Genomic DNA, 16,412 nt, shown 5'->3' with positions numbered 1-16,412 from the left:
ATTGCCCTCTAAGATCAACTGGCAGAATCACTGACCTGTGCTGACCCTGTGCCAGATAAGTTTCAACACTCAGCCCTCAGAGATCTACTTTAGACACTTCAGCAGTTGTTATTTGTTTACACTGGGTGTAAGGGGCTCTTTGAAGTTCAAATAAAGCCATTTCACCAGATACTTTGGCCTCCCCCTGTCCCCACTAAAAAGTCATACCACTACAGACTGTAGCCAGGCAGGCTGCCAGCTGTCTGGTATGTAGCGTCTCACTAGAATTAGCAGTAACCCAAGAAAAGCCTATTAAGAGGAGTGTGTGAAGGCATGGGAGCATAGAATGGGATGTGTGAAGAAGAGTGTGTGGGCGTTAGAGAGACAAAGAAAAAAAGATAAACATATATTTGAGAGGTGGTAAATGTCCATAAGCCTAAAAGCCTTTGAATGATGAGAGTGATAAGGTGAACATGTTGAAACGCGTGCTAACACTCATTGTTTTTGTAGGAAAGAAGTTCAAGAATTGGGAATGACTTTGGTCATCAATGCCAGGAAGAAGCCTCCGTCACTCCACTTCTATAAAGCTCTGCTGAGGGCCCAGGTTAAAACAACACACCTGCACACATCAGAATTAACAATACTGAGCCTACAGTCACTCAAATACACTTACACACCATGTCATCAGATTTAAAGACTGGGATGATGATGCCAACAGAAGTACAAAGATATTAAGTTTGGGCAAATTCCTGACGTCTATCATGAGGTCATGTCCTCCAGGTTTCAGTAAAAAATAGTTACACTGTCCTTAAGGTATCATACTCAATTGAGACGTATAGTTTGGGATAATTAACACACACACAGACACATATATATATATGTGTGTATATATATATATATATATATATGTATATATATATATATATATATATTGCTGTACAATGTACAGAAATTTGTGTTAAGTTATTTTTTATCTTACATGTGATACTGTCCTTATTTTTACAGGAGCAGGCTCTACATGCTGTCCACAGTATTGTGATGCTGGTGGATAAAGACACTTGTCCCCGTCCTGAAAAACAGCCAGGGTTACAGGTCAGAAAAAAAACAAAACCCTTTCTCCCTGTACTCTGAATGAACACAGAAATAAGTTTTTTAAAATGCCTGACGTTGCTTGTTCTCTGTCTACAAGATGGACATATTGACTTCCATGAAAGCCCTTAACAAGACAGTGGAAGCCTGCCAGCTGACCTCTGACCTGGGCGGGACCTTCACTCACAGTCAAACAGACTGGCTGCAGTTTCATCAGGTAATGCATTTTCGATCTGTGTTTACATCACTGCTGCAGCTGTGGTATCATAGCCCACCCTCACTGTGCTCAACTGTGGAGTTTCCCCAGAACTGCTGCTTAACACACCCAGATCAAACACTCATCATCTCTGAGAGAGTCAAAGGAAGATGTGTGGTCATATGGAGAGAAGGAAAAAATCCTATCAGAGGGATTCAGTAGATTATCCACTGTAATGGAAATTATTGATGGATCAAGAGGGTTGATATATTATTATCCGTCGTACAACAATAACCTCTAATTGTGCAGGCTCATGTTCAAGCTGGTTATGATATTGTGTAAGCCATTTAAAAGAGAGACTAAACAGGAATGGGACAGTATATTAGTTCATGGCCAAAGTTTGAATTTGTTTTATACAAGTATAACATAATGCCTAAAAGCCACACAAGGTGCAAAAACATTCTCATCTTTTGCACATCAAAGCATTAAACTGCAGGTTAGAGTGAAGCAGCTGAAGTTTATCATGTACAAGAGTAAGACTCAGTGCTTTTCCTGGCACAACCCTAACGAAATGTTATTTGGCTGAAGAGGCTAAGATTTGCAGAATTTATGCAACTTGTGACAATCATGTCCCTTAGATAAAGCTGTTTTTAAAGCCTCTGGAAATGTAACTGGAATATTTAAAATTTACATTGAATTTCAAAATGAAATGTGTAATCAAGCTTCAACCAAAATCTGAGTGAAAATAAACATCCTTAACTTTGAAAAACTCTGTTCAAAAACAGCTTGTTTTACAGTTCAGAGCACATCTCAGGACTTTGTCGGTGTGGCCTCTAACTCTTTGACTGACAGGTCAAGAGGCAGTTCACAGCCTCCATGTTTGAGCCGTGGGACTCCAAATCTAAAGACATAAAAACTCCAGAATCTGAAAATTATTTATTTCAAATGGTCTCTGAGTGCTGAGTCACAAAATACTTCAGAATCAGAACTTCTATAATTTATTAGTTTTATCATTTCGTAGTCCCCAGGTCATTAGGACCATGGGATGCCTGGAGCAGCCAAAGTGTAGAATGTGCACGCAGAGGAGCTCGGCTCAAGGTGTCAGACGAAGCTGTTTGGCTAAACTCTGAGCTGCTTGGGGAAAGTAAATGAACCTGTCCTGGGGATAGTTAGTGTACTGGTCCTGGGAAAATAAGTCCAGCATTTGCGGGACTGCTTTAGTCATTTGGCAGCGGCTCAACTCCACCGTGTCCCAAAGTTTGCCCAAATCAGCCGCAGTCAGGGATATAGAAGAATGACAACAAGCTGTCATCTTCACCAGTGGGAGTGCAGAAAGGGACACACGAGAACAGCGGCACAAAGGGCAGGGAGACAGATATACAGACAGATTACAGTCAGTATGTGATTAGCAAACAAGCTCACAGCTAAGGCAACACTGAGGGGAGCTGGCTGAGACATCAGGAGACGGTCTGAGCAGGAGCGGAGTAGTTTTGTTGAACATGTGTGCACGTGACTCAGTGTTTCATTTCTGATTGGTTAGATATTTATTTCGTCATAAATATCTAAGTTAACCCCGCCTTCTTTATCCTAGTGTTAGAATGGTATTAAAAACATAACTGACAATACTTAAAAAAAATTGATTAAAGTTCAATTCCAATATTTTAAATATATATTATAGTATGTAAATGTGACTATAAATATCATAGGTAGAATGTTTTTGTTGATTAGGGTTACCAGAGGCTTTAAGGGTTTACACGCCCAGAAATATTACCAGGGGGCAGCACTGATGTACTCAATGCAAAGCCGTGAGCAATGGCTTCTTCCAGTATTATAAGGCTCATTGTGCCATGTTACAGTTGTTTAGATTAGAAACACTGGGTTAAATCTTCTGTGCTTGCATTGACCCCCAGATGACAACCATATCTCAATTTGTTTGCTCGCTGGCTCAGGAAGTCACTGCCTATGATGGTCTTTATTGGTCATATACAGCAGATACTTAGTGTCTCCTCACGTTAGAACTCTGGGGTTCATAACAAAGTATATTTAATGTTCATATCCACTGAGTCTTCAATTGAATACATTTCAGAGGCTGGTTTCTTTCATGACTGACCTGCGGGGGGCAGACTGCTTGTTGCAGAAGGCCATCAAAAAAGTGGACAGCAGCAAAAAGGTGGACACTGCAGAGGTAAAACTGATATGTTCAAAGTTTGATCTTATGTCATTAGCGTAGAGTGAGAATGTTACATCGACTTAGCTCTTGCTATTTCTCATACAGGAAGTGCAACAATGCATCCAGGAACAGAGGGCCTCCATGAAAGAGGTGCTGGAAGACGTTCGATTGGTCACACTGCAGAGGGAGGGAGGGGCTTTGCTGGCCAGAATGAGGAAAGAGGAGTTCAGGTTCCCACAGTCTGAGGACTACAGGTATGACATCATACTTTTGTCTCCAAATTTTCCACCTGTTAAGTGAAAACACAGATGTAAATGTGTGTGCAGAAGTGCTAACATTTGTATAAATGATAATACTACAGTATATTGACATGACTTTGTGATGCTTCAGTACTCAAATTAATTTAATAACACTGTCACTGTTACTTCTATTTTAATTTTGAATCATTATTTTTACTACCACTTATTTTGATTAGAAAGATATGAAAACACCACTGCACAAAAGAGCTCTGAGGTTTAAAAACATGCTTAAAATCCTGCATCTGAGATTAATGATGTAGGGAAAATCGGCTCGGATACATAACCATGTGTTTCATATTTGAGTGAATTATGTGTGCAGGCATGCATGCGTGAATTAAACATTAACGGTGAATTAAAACATACTTCATTTACTTTTTTTTTTTAATTACAGCAGTATGGGGGCACAAATTTATCAAATCAACGAGCGATTGAGAGCTGTGTGTATTATGCACTTCATTTCACAGCTTTAATTACCCGATTAGTTACACCACAAATTTAGCTTTTGAAAAACAATAATGCCTCCCTCTCATAACGCGCTTGAATTAAAATGACTTGCAATTCACGTCTGATTTTATTTGTCTCAGTCTTTATTAATGTTTGTTGCAGAGATGCTTTGGAGTCAGTGACAAGTCTTTACAACCAGGTGGAGGAGAAGCTCCACACACTGGTGATGAGATCAAATGAGTCCCTGCAGCAGCTGGAATCCCTCTTCAAACTCAGAGAGGTGGAGGCCAAAATTAGCACGGTAATGTTAGCTATTTCACTACCTTTGAAAATATGAAATCTATTAACATACTCGATCTAATAGTCGATAGCTCATCAAGCTATAAAGCAAAACTATATCACACCTTTCAGGCTGGGATGTGGTTCAGCACAGAAGGAGAACAGAGACTGAAGGACTCTTACGCAACAGATGATACCTTGGTGTGCACTGCAAAGGCCTTTCAGCACTTTGATCTGCTGCTCAAAGAGTCAAAGGTATTTCAGCAATACGATAAATTGTTTGAAATATGAGAAGTTACCCTGATTTAGATGTCTGTGTTTTGTCTTAACACACTCACAGTATCCTTTTATTTTCATGAAGTTAATCTATGTAAACACTTCTTAATTTTTTTATTTCTCTTACAGGAAAAGCGGCAACAAGCTTTGACCCTGGTGACGGAGTCTGATGGAATTGTTGCCATGAGTGATTCCAGTCCTGCAATAGATATATTTCGCACCCTAATTAGCACTTTTAAATCTAATATGGATGATTTTATATTGCGAGGAGAACAGAGATACAAAGAGTTGGAAAAACTGGTGTGTGTGGAGCGCTACTGTGCACAGGTTTGTGCTTGCCACATGTGTTTTCACCAAACAGACTCTTCTTATTTAAGTCTGTTGCTTTCTACTCTTGCCCTTTGTCCAAATACTGATTTCTGTAAACTTTTAAATTAAATTTGGTCTAATCCCTCTCTTTCTTTCTCTCTTTCTAGGCTTCTGCTCTGGCCAAAGAATGCAGTCATTTTCTGGAGAAGGTAGAGCAGGGGTGTTACTCCGCTCAGACCCAGAGCACACTCCAGATGTATGAGGAGAGATTGGGTGGTGAATTCTCCACCCAGCACTTCAAGGCTATGAAAGCTAAGGCCTGCGCCACGGGATCCGGGGCCTCTGGGGCTATGAGAGTGTGGAATGCAGCCTGGATTCAGTGCCAAGAAGTCAGGCAGCGTCTTGAGGAGATGCAGAAGAAAATGAAGAAAGGCATAGATAAGAACCAGATCCAGCCGACCACAGCTGTGAACCCTCGAGAGGAAGATGGGGGAACAGAGAAGATGGAGAAAAGGAGCGAGGTGGGGGAGGATGAATGCTCCATGATGAAGCAGCCAACCCCTCAGGAAGAGGCAGTCAATGTATCAGACAGGGAAGGAATAACCTCAACTGCTGAACCCATCGACCACTATATAAAAACTGACTTGACTGGGAGTGAAAATGGAGAATCCCAAGCACTGAAATCACCGGAATCACCTGTTGAAATAGAGAAAATGACTCCTGTGTCTTCACAAAACAGCGACTGTTACTCAAAAACCAAACACCACAGTGAGGCAGACCTGAGGAGCGCAGACTCAGCTGAAGGGGGCAATGTTTTTCAAACGCACCAACCTTTGGGTCGGTCCTTAAGTGAGGGTTCACGGGTGAATGCTCCCTTTTCAGTTCTTTCTTGCTTTTCACCTTTGAATATGAGAAACAAACACTGTCAGAGCAGGACACAACCACTGGAACAAAATCTGCAGCTGCTCCAAAATCTGCCCATTTCCCAGAACGAGAGTTTACAAGCAGGAAACCTGAGCTGGGAGTCAAAAAGAGACAGTAATGAGGAGGCGGGTGAAGGATGCCTAGACATCAGCCATGGCCCTACAAACGCCAGTACCCCAGAGACATTACTCACATCAACAGAGAACAATGGCGACAATGTTTTGTAAGTAATACCTCCCTCCATCAGCTGTATGCTTTGTAAGATGTTATCCAGGACATTGAAAAATCACATAGGTTAGATTTATGAACGGCATCAGTTGAGCAATAACCAAACCCAGTAAATATATAATGTCACAATGAATGCCATCCCAGCTCACCTTCAGTAAAATCAATGTTTCTGCATCATTTTTTATCTCCAATTTGTGGAACAGGAGACTAAGAAGGATCATGGAGGAGCTGCTGTCCACAGAGAGGGAGTATGTAAAGGCTCTAGGTTACGTTCGAGAGCACTATTTCCCTGAGCTGGAGAGGGCCGACGTCCCTCAGGACCTCAGAGGCCAGAGAGGGAGCATCTTTGGTAACTTAGAGAAACTTCACGACTTCCATCGACATCATTTTCTGAACGAGTTGGAGAGCAGCATGAATGAACCCCTCAGAGTGGGACGCTGCTTTCTGAGACATGTAGGTACCACGATGATCGTGAGTTTTCTCTTGACGTTTGTTTTACAAGTAAAAAATCCCTTATCTAGATGAGAGAGTTCAAGCATAAAGTGCTCTCGCTAAAATCTGAGTAGTTTCCATGACACAACCAGGTTTGGGCAGAAATCAGCATGTGTGATGTTGGATAGTGGTGCATGGTTTCCTGTTTTGGACCGATGCCAAGATAATGTCTCTTAATCATTTGTTAACACAAGTCCTTCCATGTGTGTCCTAGCAGTGGCGTAAGCCTTCAGCTTCCCGGTAATCAGTGAACAGATTCTGTAAAAATATGTTTGTATAAAATCTCACACAGCTGTGTTGTCTCTACTGTTTATGTGACACTTTCCTTGTATTGGTTGTGATGATCGTATTTTCATAGGGTTTTCATTTTTCTGTTTTTCTGCAGACGGAGAGCCTTTGTTTGTATGCCCTTTACAGTAAGAACAAACCGCAGTCTGATAGTCTTCTCGTTAATCACGGACAGGCATTCTTCAAGGTGAAAACCATTACCAGACTCCACTTGCTCTTTTTTCTCCTCTCACTCCTCAAAACCACACGATAAGGGTCTATGATAGCAGCTGTTTGAGGAAAAACTCATGCACACTCATGTCTGAATCAGCAACATGAATATGCTCACTAAGAGAATGCTAACATTTTGTACAGCAAATTAACGTTACCCATGTTCATGTCTTAGTTTTATCTTCGCATTGTTAACATTTGCCAAGAGAACAGTATGACCTGTAAATCTGAAGTTAAATGTTCTTAGCTTTGTTAGAAACTTCATCATGAAGAAAAACAGTGAAAAAACAGTGTTTGATCTGGTTATGGCAGCAGCAGCAATCAGATGTCGCCAAAATTATTAAAATCCAACAGGCTTGTCCATATTTTATGTCAATAACACTTACTTATCCCAAAAATATTTACCCTTACACAACTGGAGGAGATGTCAGGATAGACATACACCAGCAGGATACATCCTCTGAGGATAATCTAAGTACACATTTTTATGGCCATCCATCCAACAGCTGTTGTACCAAAGTGGTGTAACAAAAAACTGACAGACTTTGCAACCTGAGAGCATTTCTGCAAGCATGGCTAATAAAAAGAAATGACATACCAATAATGTTTAGTCAAAAAACTCTTAATCTGTTAACTATCAATAATGCATCTCTGTACTGTAGGCTGTATAAAGCATGGGTGTAGTCTCAGTGACGTCACCAAATGGTTTTTGAAGAGGAGTTGTGAAGCCCAAATACGGTAGTTTCCAAACTGAAAATGCTGGCTTCAGCTAACTTTCAACTAATATAGAAACCCGTAAAGAGGTGGGGTTGAGGCCATACTCTCATGCCTGGCAACAGCAAGGCCTCTACCTGTCAATCAAATCAGCTGCACTCCTAATCATGCCAAATCTCTCATGGATTTAGAGCTCCAGTGAGGAATTCTTCATTCTTCATTCCTGTGGACTTTGGCACCTCTTTTTAACAAAGTAATACCTCTTATGTTTATGCTGATCTAGTCCTGTAAATATATAAGTGGTGTAATTTTTTTTAAGCAGGATACTTTCTACAATCATTTAAAATTACCATTAAAAAAATAGTCAATATTGTTACTGGTGTTTATGTTCATGTTAAGCTCATATGGAGGCATCAATTTCAATTGCAGTCTTTGTCTAACAAGCTAAAAAACCCTCACAGGAGCTTTAATATAACCAAAATGAACATACAGTTTTTACATTGGGCTTTAGAGACTGACACCATTTTTGTACCAGGTTATGAATATGTTTATTTCTGCTGTATAAATGTGGGTCATCAATGAATGCTTCAAGCGATGTCGCCTCTGTATATGGGTCTCATAATTTAACTGTTGGGCTAAACAGGTGAACCAGAGCAGTACATTTCTAGCCCTGCTGCAGTTTAACATTGCAGTCCCTTTCCTTTCCTCGTCCATCAGCAAAAGCAACAAAAGCTGGGGGACAAGATGGATCTGTGGTCGTACCTGCTGAAGCCTGTGCAGCGGATTAGTAAGTACAGCCTGCTGCTGCAGGACATGGTGCGGGAGTGTGGCGCCAGACAAACCAGAGAGATGGCTGAGGTCAAAGCTGCCCTGGAGGTCATCCATTTCCAGCTTCGCCATGGCAATAACCTGCTAGCCGTGGATGCCATCCACCAGTGTGATGTAAGGGAGTTTTATTTGCTTAACTTTTGGGTCATTTTGTTAACCAAACTTGATCAGAAAGGAGGAGTGTCTGTCTTATATACAGTTCATACACATACAGCAGGATACTGTGTGTGTACACAGTCTGTACTGTAAAGTGATAACAATAAATTATCAGCTTCTGGTTCAGCTGAGTAACACATCTGGAATCTGTCCAGTGATGAGGAAAGCAGAGTAGGGAAACAGGTACAGACATGACATCCTTCACTAAGGGATGATGAGTAGGGTGGGGAGTAAAACATTGATCATTCATATTTGGCATTCAATTTGTTTTCTCATCATTATTAATCTGGGATAAGATTGATGGAAAGAGTAAATCCAAAGAGCATTGTTTCATCATTCACATGGAATGAGGTGGGAGTGGGATGATTGTGGGGTGGAGGAGCATAATCTGGAGGGCTAAGATAAAGACAAGGTTGTTGAAATCATAAGAATTTTGATAGCTACTCAATAAACTTTATGTTCTTTCTTTCACTCAAAGAAATAACAGTAATAAAATAGTTATTGCATGTTAACAATCTACACATTACATCAGTTAAATAACCATTTTCTTTACTGTATATGGTTTAAAGCTTGCATGTAGTTTTTCCTACCAGCCTCAGTGATATCTTCTTTTGTGATCTGCAGGTGAACCTAAAGGAGCAGGGTCAAATTATACGTCAGGACGAATTCTTGGTTACCTTCAGGAAGAAAAAATGTTTCCGCCACATTTTCCTCTTTCAAGAACTCATCCTCTTCAGCAAGACCAGGAAGACAGACGTAGGAAATGACACATATGTCTACAAACAGTCATTCAAGGTACGCATATTGCCACAGTTTAATTTGCAGTTTCAATGTGTAATTGTGTATCAGAGGTGCAAGTGAGTGCAGCAATACAAGTCCCCAGTGATGCTTTCTCATCCTCTTTACAACATGTCAGTACAAGATTACTTCCTACATACGTACGCATGATGCAACTTTAATTTGTCTGGTAATACATTTACTCATCTTTTACTGAGAAAATGAACTTTTCCACTGTTTTTCACAATCAGGGAAAAGTGTTTTGCATCTTTAAGATTCATCAGAGCATTTGACATGTAAACTGGCCTTTAACTTTTGACCTTGTGTCACTAAATCGATCACTATTTAAAGTTAAGTTTGAAGTAATTCAGTTTTCTACTACAGTCACATGAGATCATACTTTAGACTAAGACTGGCCATGTAGTCCTTTAACATCAAGGAGAAGACTAAAACTATAAAGCTAGGGAATGCAGTCAGGAGCTGACTACCAGCAGGTCAATAACAACGCTGCTTTGGCTGCATGACTGAACATTCACTGTACTCCAGATGGCTGTTCTACCCACACATTTTTTCCATTTCATTCACTTTGTGCGTAACACTTATGTAATATTTATCCTATTGCTCTTTCCAGTAGTTTATTAGGCCGCCTGATACACTGTAATATACTTTAGGATCCCAATTACAATAGTCATGAAGTGTTGTCTGTGATATGAAAGGTGGAGCTGCTTTATGCTACAACGCAAAAAGTGTTTTTTGTCTTTGTGTATATGCAGACGTCAGATATAGGCATGACCCAAAACAGTGGCGACAGCGGCCTTTGCTTTGAGATCTGGTTCAGGAAGAGGAAAACAGGTGACACATACACACTTCAAGCAGTTAGCCAAGGAGTGAAGGAGGCCTGGACCAAGGACCTGGAGCGGATTCTGTGGGAGCAGGCAGTACACAACAGAGGTGCAACAAATACATAAAAACATGTGAACACTTAAAGACTCCAGATTGTTTAGAGGTTAATCCTCAAGCAATCATAATATTATTAATACATATTATTTGTAGAGTATGTTGGATTTGTTCAATAGAAGCTCACAGATAAACTCTGATTTGTTCAAAAATGTTAACATTTACACCTATCCCTATCTGCAAATATGAATATGTTTGGTCGACTCTGGAAATCATAGAATGTCAGAAGATGAAAATAGCTTATTTTTGGATGGCCATGTTTGATGGGATAAAAGGAAAACTAGAATAAGCAGATACAGCTGCAGAACAGAGACAATCATTTGGAAGACAAAATATCATTTTTGCCTTCCCAATGCCGGTGACTGTTACCATCAATGATTTCAACTTGCCTCAGAATCAGATCTAAAATGTAATATTTTTCAAGCTAATGATTTAACATGTCTTCTTCAGAGGTTCGTATGCAGGAGAGAGTGTTTATGGGTATTGGGAACAAGCCTTTCATGGATATTCAGCCCAGTGATGCAGCTATCCATGACAGAGCGGTCAACTATGTACTGCTGGGAAGAGGTGAAGCAGGTTTACTTTATCATTAAACACTTTGATTTAAATTTGCAGATACTGTGATATTCTTCCATCACTCTTTGGCTTATACAAGCTAACTGGTTTCTGCAGAAAACAAGGTGCAGTCCTCTGCAGGATCATGTGGTCCCCAGGATGGGCCTCCTGGAGGGCGGCCGAAATCTGTCGGTTCAGGGAGCAGCTCATCTTCCTCCTCTTCATCTGGGAGGGGTTCCTTGTCCCCTGTGGGGTATCTTTGTGGGCCAAAGCGGAGAGTGGTATCAGGGGGCGTTGGAGGTTACGTATCGCCTCCTGGAGTTTTGGAAGAAGACGACCTGGACCATGAGAGTGGAAGTCACAACTTATTGTGTGAGTTTAGTTTGCTCTATTAAACCAGTGTTTTGAATACATATATGTTCACAGGTTTACAAGAAGATTGTGTGCAATGCTATACCCAGTAACTTAACATTTCTATGACGTGGTGTTATTTCTGACTTATACAACTTCACCGGAGATGCTGGGTTTTATTTTACAAGCTTTAAAACACTTTCAGGTTTGTTTCTCCCTCATGGGGTCAAAGGTCAGAGGTCTTGGTCAATAATTTTTAAAGGGTCATTAGATCTAGACTTTATTGGTGAACCTTGGCTTCCCATGATTGGATGTTCTCTGTATCTCAGTGGACAGCTCAGAGTCATCAGGAGAGAGTGTGAGCGGCTTCAGCAGCTCCAGTCACAGCTTCCACTCTGCTGTAGGAGGAGAGGTGGAGGAAGCCTCCGCGCTCTGTGCCTCTACAATTACCATTAAGGAGGCAGCGGCTGCTCATGCAGCTGAAGTTGCCCACAAACCAACTGCTCTGGCAGGATCCCCAGAAAAAAAAACACCACCAGTTGCACTCAAACCCAAACCACTACACCAGACCAAGGATGTTCCCTGTGGCAAGGTACAGTCAAAAGTTCATAACAATTAATCGTGTGGTTGTTTTTATGGTTAAAAACATTAGAAAATGAAACTATGTAATGTAACCTCAATCAAAATTCACCACAGATGTATTTATCACTCTCTCAATAAATGATGTCAGTCCTTCTTGTTTGAAAAAGTCTGTTCTTTCTGAATGACTGCTGTGCCTTGATATTACCGTTGTAGAAATTTTAGCGGGTTGAGATCTGAAATAACGGCATGAAAAACCAACTGTCCTTTAAGTGCTTAATTCTTTGTCAAGAAGATGACTGTCATATAGAGGGCTGTCAATCTGCAGAGAGTGATAAACCCAAGATGAGACAAAGTTTCTCTTATAGTACAGTATGAGTCTATAGTCATCGGCACTTCCTCCAGAAGACAAAGCTGAGTCAAATTGGTTCAAACTGTTATACGCACTGTCAGGTCAAAACCATAGACTGTATAAAATATGGACGTAGTATCTGTGACGTCACCCATCTGTTTCAGAGGCACTGTTTGAGGCGAATCATTGGCGGCAGCCATATTGCTGCTGTTGAGCCAGTGTGACGTAAAGAGGCGGAGTTCGAGCCTCCTAGCCAACAGCTGCAGTGTTCCTGCAGGCAGCTGTGCCTCTCATTAGAAGACTCGTAATCTCAATATCTTCGAAATTGCCGCGTTAGAAAAAAAATTGTCCCCCCTGCAGTGTGTGCCGATTGAGAAATGAGCTATTCAGAATACACTCATCTTTTGTACCAGGCTGTAAACATGTTTATTTCTGCTGCAAAGATCTTCTTTTTCCCATTCATGTGTATGCGACTTACGGTACTTCCAGGGCCAGCCTCAAGCGGATCCTTGATGAACTGCAGCTTTTAACACTTCCGCATTGGACTCATATTTTTAGACCGGAGGTTGCCGCTTGGTCAAAACTGAACAATCATTAAAAGCATCATTATTAGACAGAACACATGCAAAGCAGTCATAGAAAATGGCCACAGTACGTACAGAAAGTGACAAAAAGGTTAGAGAACCAAGCTGCACAAAATTGTTCTATTAAAATTACATTAATAATGTTTTTATGAATATTTCAGGACCAGAACACTAGTGTTGGAAAATCCACTGAGGTTTGACCTGTGAGTTACAGTTCAGTGTGAGTACAGTACAATTATACATTACTTGTTTTTATACTACTTGTTGCTTGTTTTTGTTTCTTTTACGGCATCTTTTTAATAGTTATCTTTAATGTTTGAATGTACCATTAACTCTGTTAAATTAGTTTATAATTTGTATTTTGTCCTACAGATTTGAGTCTCACAAGAAAGGCTGAGAGCAGTCTGTTGGTGTCAACACTGAAGATTGAAACAGGCATGCTATCATACCAGCTGTTACTGTAATCTTATACCACTCTGTAAATAGATGATCTTTTTAATCTCACCACATAAACAATAGGTCATAAGCATTTCTATAAATGTACTGTACTTTGAAGTTAAACATGTGTTGTATTTTGAAATGCATACCTGACATAGCTTAATGTAGAGTATTTTACTGCTCATGCAAAGGAATATAGAGACATAATAGACTGTGCTTGTCTTTCTTCTTATCGTGATGCTATCATGGTTTTAAATTGGTCATAGAATGGTGCTAAATATTCCCGGCTACATAAAACAAGCAGACTTTTATACTTACACATGATTCCAGAGAAGTTTAACCAAATTTTGTGAAGGTCTACGAAAAATGTTGTTATAACATGAGTAAACACGATCACACCATCTGTTATATCTTACAGCATATTGTACAGATTTGTAAAACATGATTACTGCATATGTCATACTTATTTCCTCTAAAATAAACCACATTTGCTCAATCCTTTGTTTTGGTGAACTGTTTTGAATAAATTAATATGTAACAAAATGCAGATATCAATTTATGTAATTGTTGTACGACTCTGTTTTAAATACAAAATATTTGCAGTGATGATAATGATGCTGGCTTTTATTTGTACTACAACATTTTTATTTGCAATAAACTCAACAAACATGCCTAATTGTAGATTAGAAATGTTCATACATGAATACTGTTGGATAGTCTTTGCTTTCAATTTTATCTGCAAACAAATAAAGGATACAGATAGATAAAGAAAGTATCTATATCTCTGTTATCCATTACAGTTCTGATAAATGAAAGAAAATAAACCATCACCTGTCATCCATATTTACCATGACTTTTTATGTGTATAAAGAAATACACATCAACTCACCATACTAAACAATCTTAACATGTTCCTCCTTCCATGTAAAAGGCCATGATTTCTGAAATGCAGAAAAAGGTCACACTTCTCTTGAACGGTTTTCAGGAGCTTTCTCAGGAAATACTTCAGCACACCATGCATGTGATTCATTGACTAATTTCATCAAAGAAGCAAACCCTAACTTTCCTCTCAAAGTGTGAAATTACTCTGATTCACAAGTATTGTCCTTAATTCTTTGCTGTATTTCAGCTCTATATAAACCTATTTAAAGGGGATTTTTACTTTAAGAACAGCTGTATAACTGTGTCCTCTGTATTTTACTTTTTTAATTCAGTCAATATAATTGTGAAACTGACATTTCTTCTACAAGCTACACAAGCTCCTTATTTAATCTGGAAGTGAATCCAGGTGACAGATGATGCCACAGTCTCTCTCTCCAAGCCTGCCTTGGCAAAAGCATTCAGTCATTTCCAGTGTTCGTGAGTTTGGACAGAGCTCAGTTAATTACTGAATTCAGTTTCCTCATGTAATGCCCGGCACTAGAGCCAAGACTTGTGGTTTTGGTTAATACTCGCTGGTCTGGTGTGTTTAAAAACATAGGACTGGCTTTATACTCTGCTTTTACTGAAATAGTTAAAATAACATATTCTTTTAATGATTTCAGGATTTTTCGTTGTTTCATTGATTCTTGTTGTCATAGTTGAAAGCTGATATTGACCACAGGACAAGTGCCATTAAAACAACTTCTTGCCAAAGAAAAGAAGACAGAAAACAAAACTTAAGCAGTGAAAATAATGTAGCCCTTTTTGCCCTTTTGTGCACTTAGAACCACACATACCTCACTCTTCACCTCATGATGTATCATTGCTTGTTTTTATGTGACGCAGAAACATTATTATAGTCTACAATGGGCTCAATGAGTACTGTAGTTTAGTGAATAGCATGCAAGACACTAACATACTTTTATGCAAATGTTAATAACAGTTGACTTGATCTCCTTGAAGGTCAAGTTTCTACAAACTTCATTGTCAACAAATACTTTAAAGCAGGGGTTCCCAAACTGTTCAGCCCGTGACCCCCAAAATATAGGTGCCAAAGACTCACGACCCCCACGGTTCCTCAAAGTGATTTAGTGTGGCTTCATTTAGCTGGTCTGCAGAAAATTTGCCAACTTGTATGAGCATGTGGCTTTGTTTCCTGTACTGCTACTGATGCTTTTGATAATTAAGTATTCACTAACCCTAAACTTAGGAGTCATCTTGCAAAAAGAAAGGCAGGAAACCCATTACATTTTCTATTTTCAAGGTTTTATTTCAAGTTTAGCTGGTATTTTTGTAGATATTTTTACTATAATGGGTAAAATGTATTATTTTTAGATAACTTACAAGAAATAAAACATTCTGGAAGACATCTCACGACCCCCCATTTGTGTCTCGTGACCCCCCTGGGTGTTCCAATTAACACTTTGGGAACCCCTGCTTTAAAGTACCAAATCCAGCACTTTTGTAGTCTGTGTCTCAAAAGTGTTGTACTGCCTGGTCTGTCTGTAGCACACAGCCTAATGTTAAATCCATAATGAAGGATTTAGGTAAAATGTTTTCTACAACAGTTGAAGGATGTAGTTTATAGAGGAAGTAGGCCTGCATTAACTACTGCCCCCAGGTAGTGAGTGTGAGCAGGTTGGTAACCTCAGTAAAAATGTCACATATAAGTGTTATAGTTGCATTTATAAACAAAGCGGCAGCCTTCTAGAATAGCAAACGTGCTGTTTAAGTTTGTCTCATAGTTAAACCCAACATATTTCCGGCTGGTACTTCACTCAATGCTTTTTTTAATGGTAACAGAGTGCTGCTCCACCGTTCAGCGTAGGGTCAGAAGTCGGAGACGGTTACCTTTTCTGTAGAAACTACGCAATAGCATAAACATCACTTTTCTGACTTATAGTCTGTCATGAATGAATCACAGGGTCTAACCGCCACAAGGTGTGCGCGCGCTCATGTGCATGCGAGTTCACGCGGTTAGGGGAGGGTCGCGTATGGTCGGGTCACGCCCACCATC

General features: G+C 39.9%; 1 protein-coding gene across 1 annotated transcript in view; it reads left to right on the top strand.

The window, feature by feature from the left end:
* The window catches only part of LOC117810631 (triple functional domain protein-like), a 35,286-nt gene extending 21,316 nt beyond the window's left edge, over positions 1–13,970 (top strand). The window contains exons 6-24 of the mRNA XM_034680587.1: positions 490–583; positions 985–1,071; positions 1,169–1,285; positions 3,351–3,449; positions 3,540–3,688; positions 4,340–4,478; positions 4,589–4,711; positions 4,862–5,059; positions 5,209–6,188; positions 6,397–6,646; positions 7,071–7,160; positions 8,615–8,839; positions 9,506–9,676; positions 10,432–10,609; positions 11,066–11,182; positions 11,288–11,542; positions 11,851–12,113; positions 13,198–13,256; positions 13,409–13,970. Of these exons, the coding sequence (XP_034536478.1) occupies positions 490–583; positions 985–1,071; positions 1,169–1,285; positions 3,351–3,449; positions 3,540–3,688; positions 4,340–4,478; positions 4,589–4,711; positions 4,862–5,059; positions 5,209–6,188; positions 6,397–6,646; positions 7,071–7,160; positions 8,615–8,839; positions 9,506–9,676; positions 10,432–10,609; positions 11,066–11,182; positions 11,288–11,542; positions 11,851–12,113; positions 13,198–13,236 (3,574 nt within the window). The 3' untranslated portion in view covers positions 13,237–13,256; positions 13,409–13,970. The remainder of the gene's footprint in view (positions 1–489; positions 584–984; positions 1,072–1,168; positions 1,286–3,350; positions 3,450–3,539; positions 3,689–4,339; positions 4,479–4,588; positions 4,712–4,861; positions 5,060–5,208; positions 6,189–6,396; positions 6,647–7,070; positions 7,161–8,614; positions 8,840–9,505; positions 9,677–10,431; positions 10,610–11,065; positions 11,183–11,287; positions 11,543–11,850; positions 12,114–13,197; positions 13,257–13,408) is intronic.
* Positions 13,971–16,412: the final 2,442 nt, after the last annotated feature.

The sequence above is a fragment of the Notolabrus celidotus genome, chromosome 1 (genome assembly GCF_009762535.1).
Source record: "Notolabrus celidotus isolate fNotCel1 chromosome 1, fNotCel1.pri, whole genome shotgun sequence".
NCBI lineage: Eukaryota > Metazoa > Chordata > Actinopteri > Labriformes > Labridae > Notolabrus > Notolabrus celidotus.
Note: the sequence above shows the minus strand (reverse complement) of the source record. Positions and strands in the feature narration are given on the sequence as shown.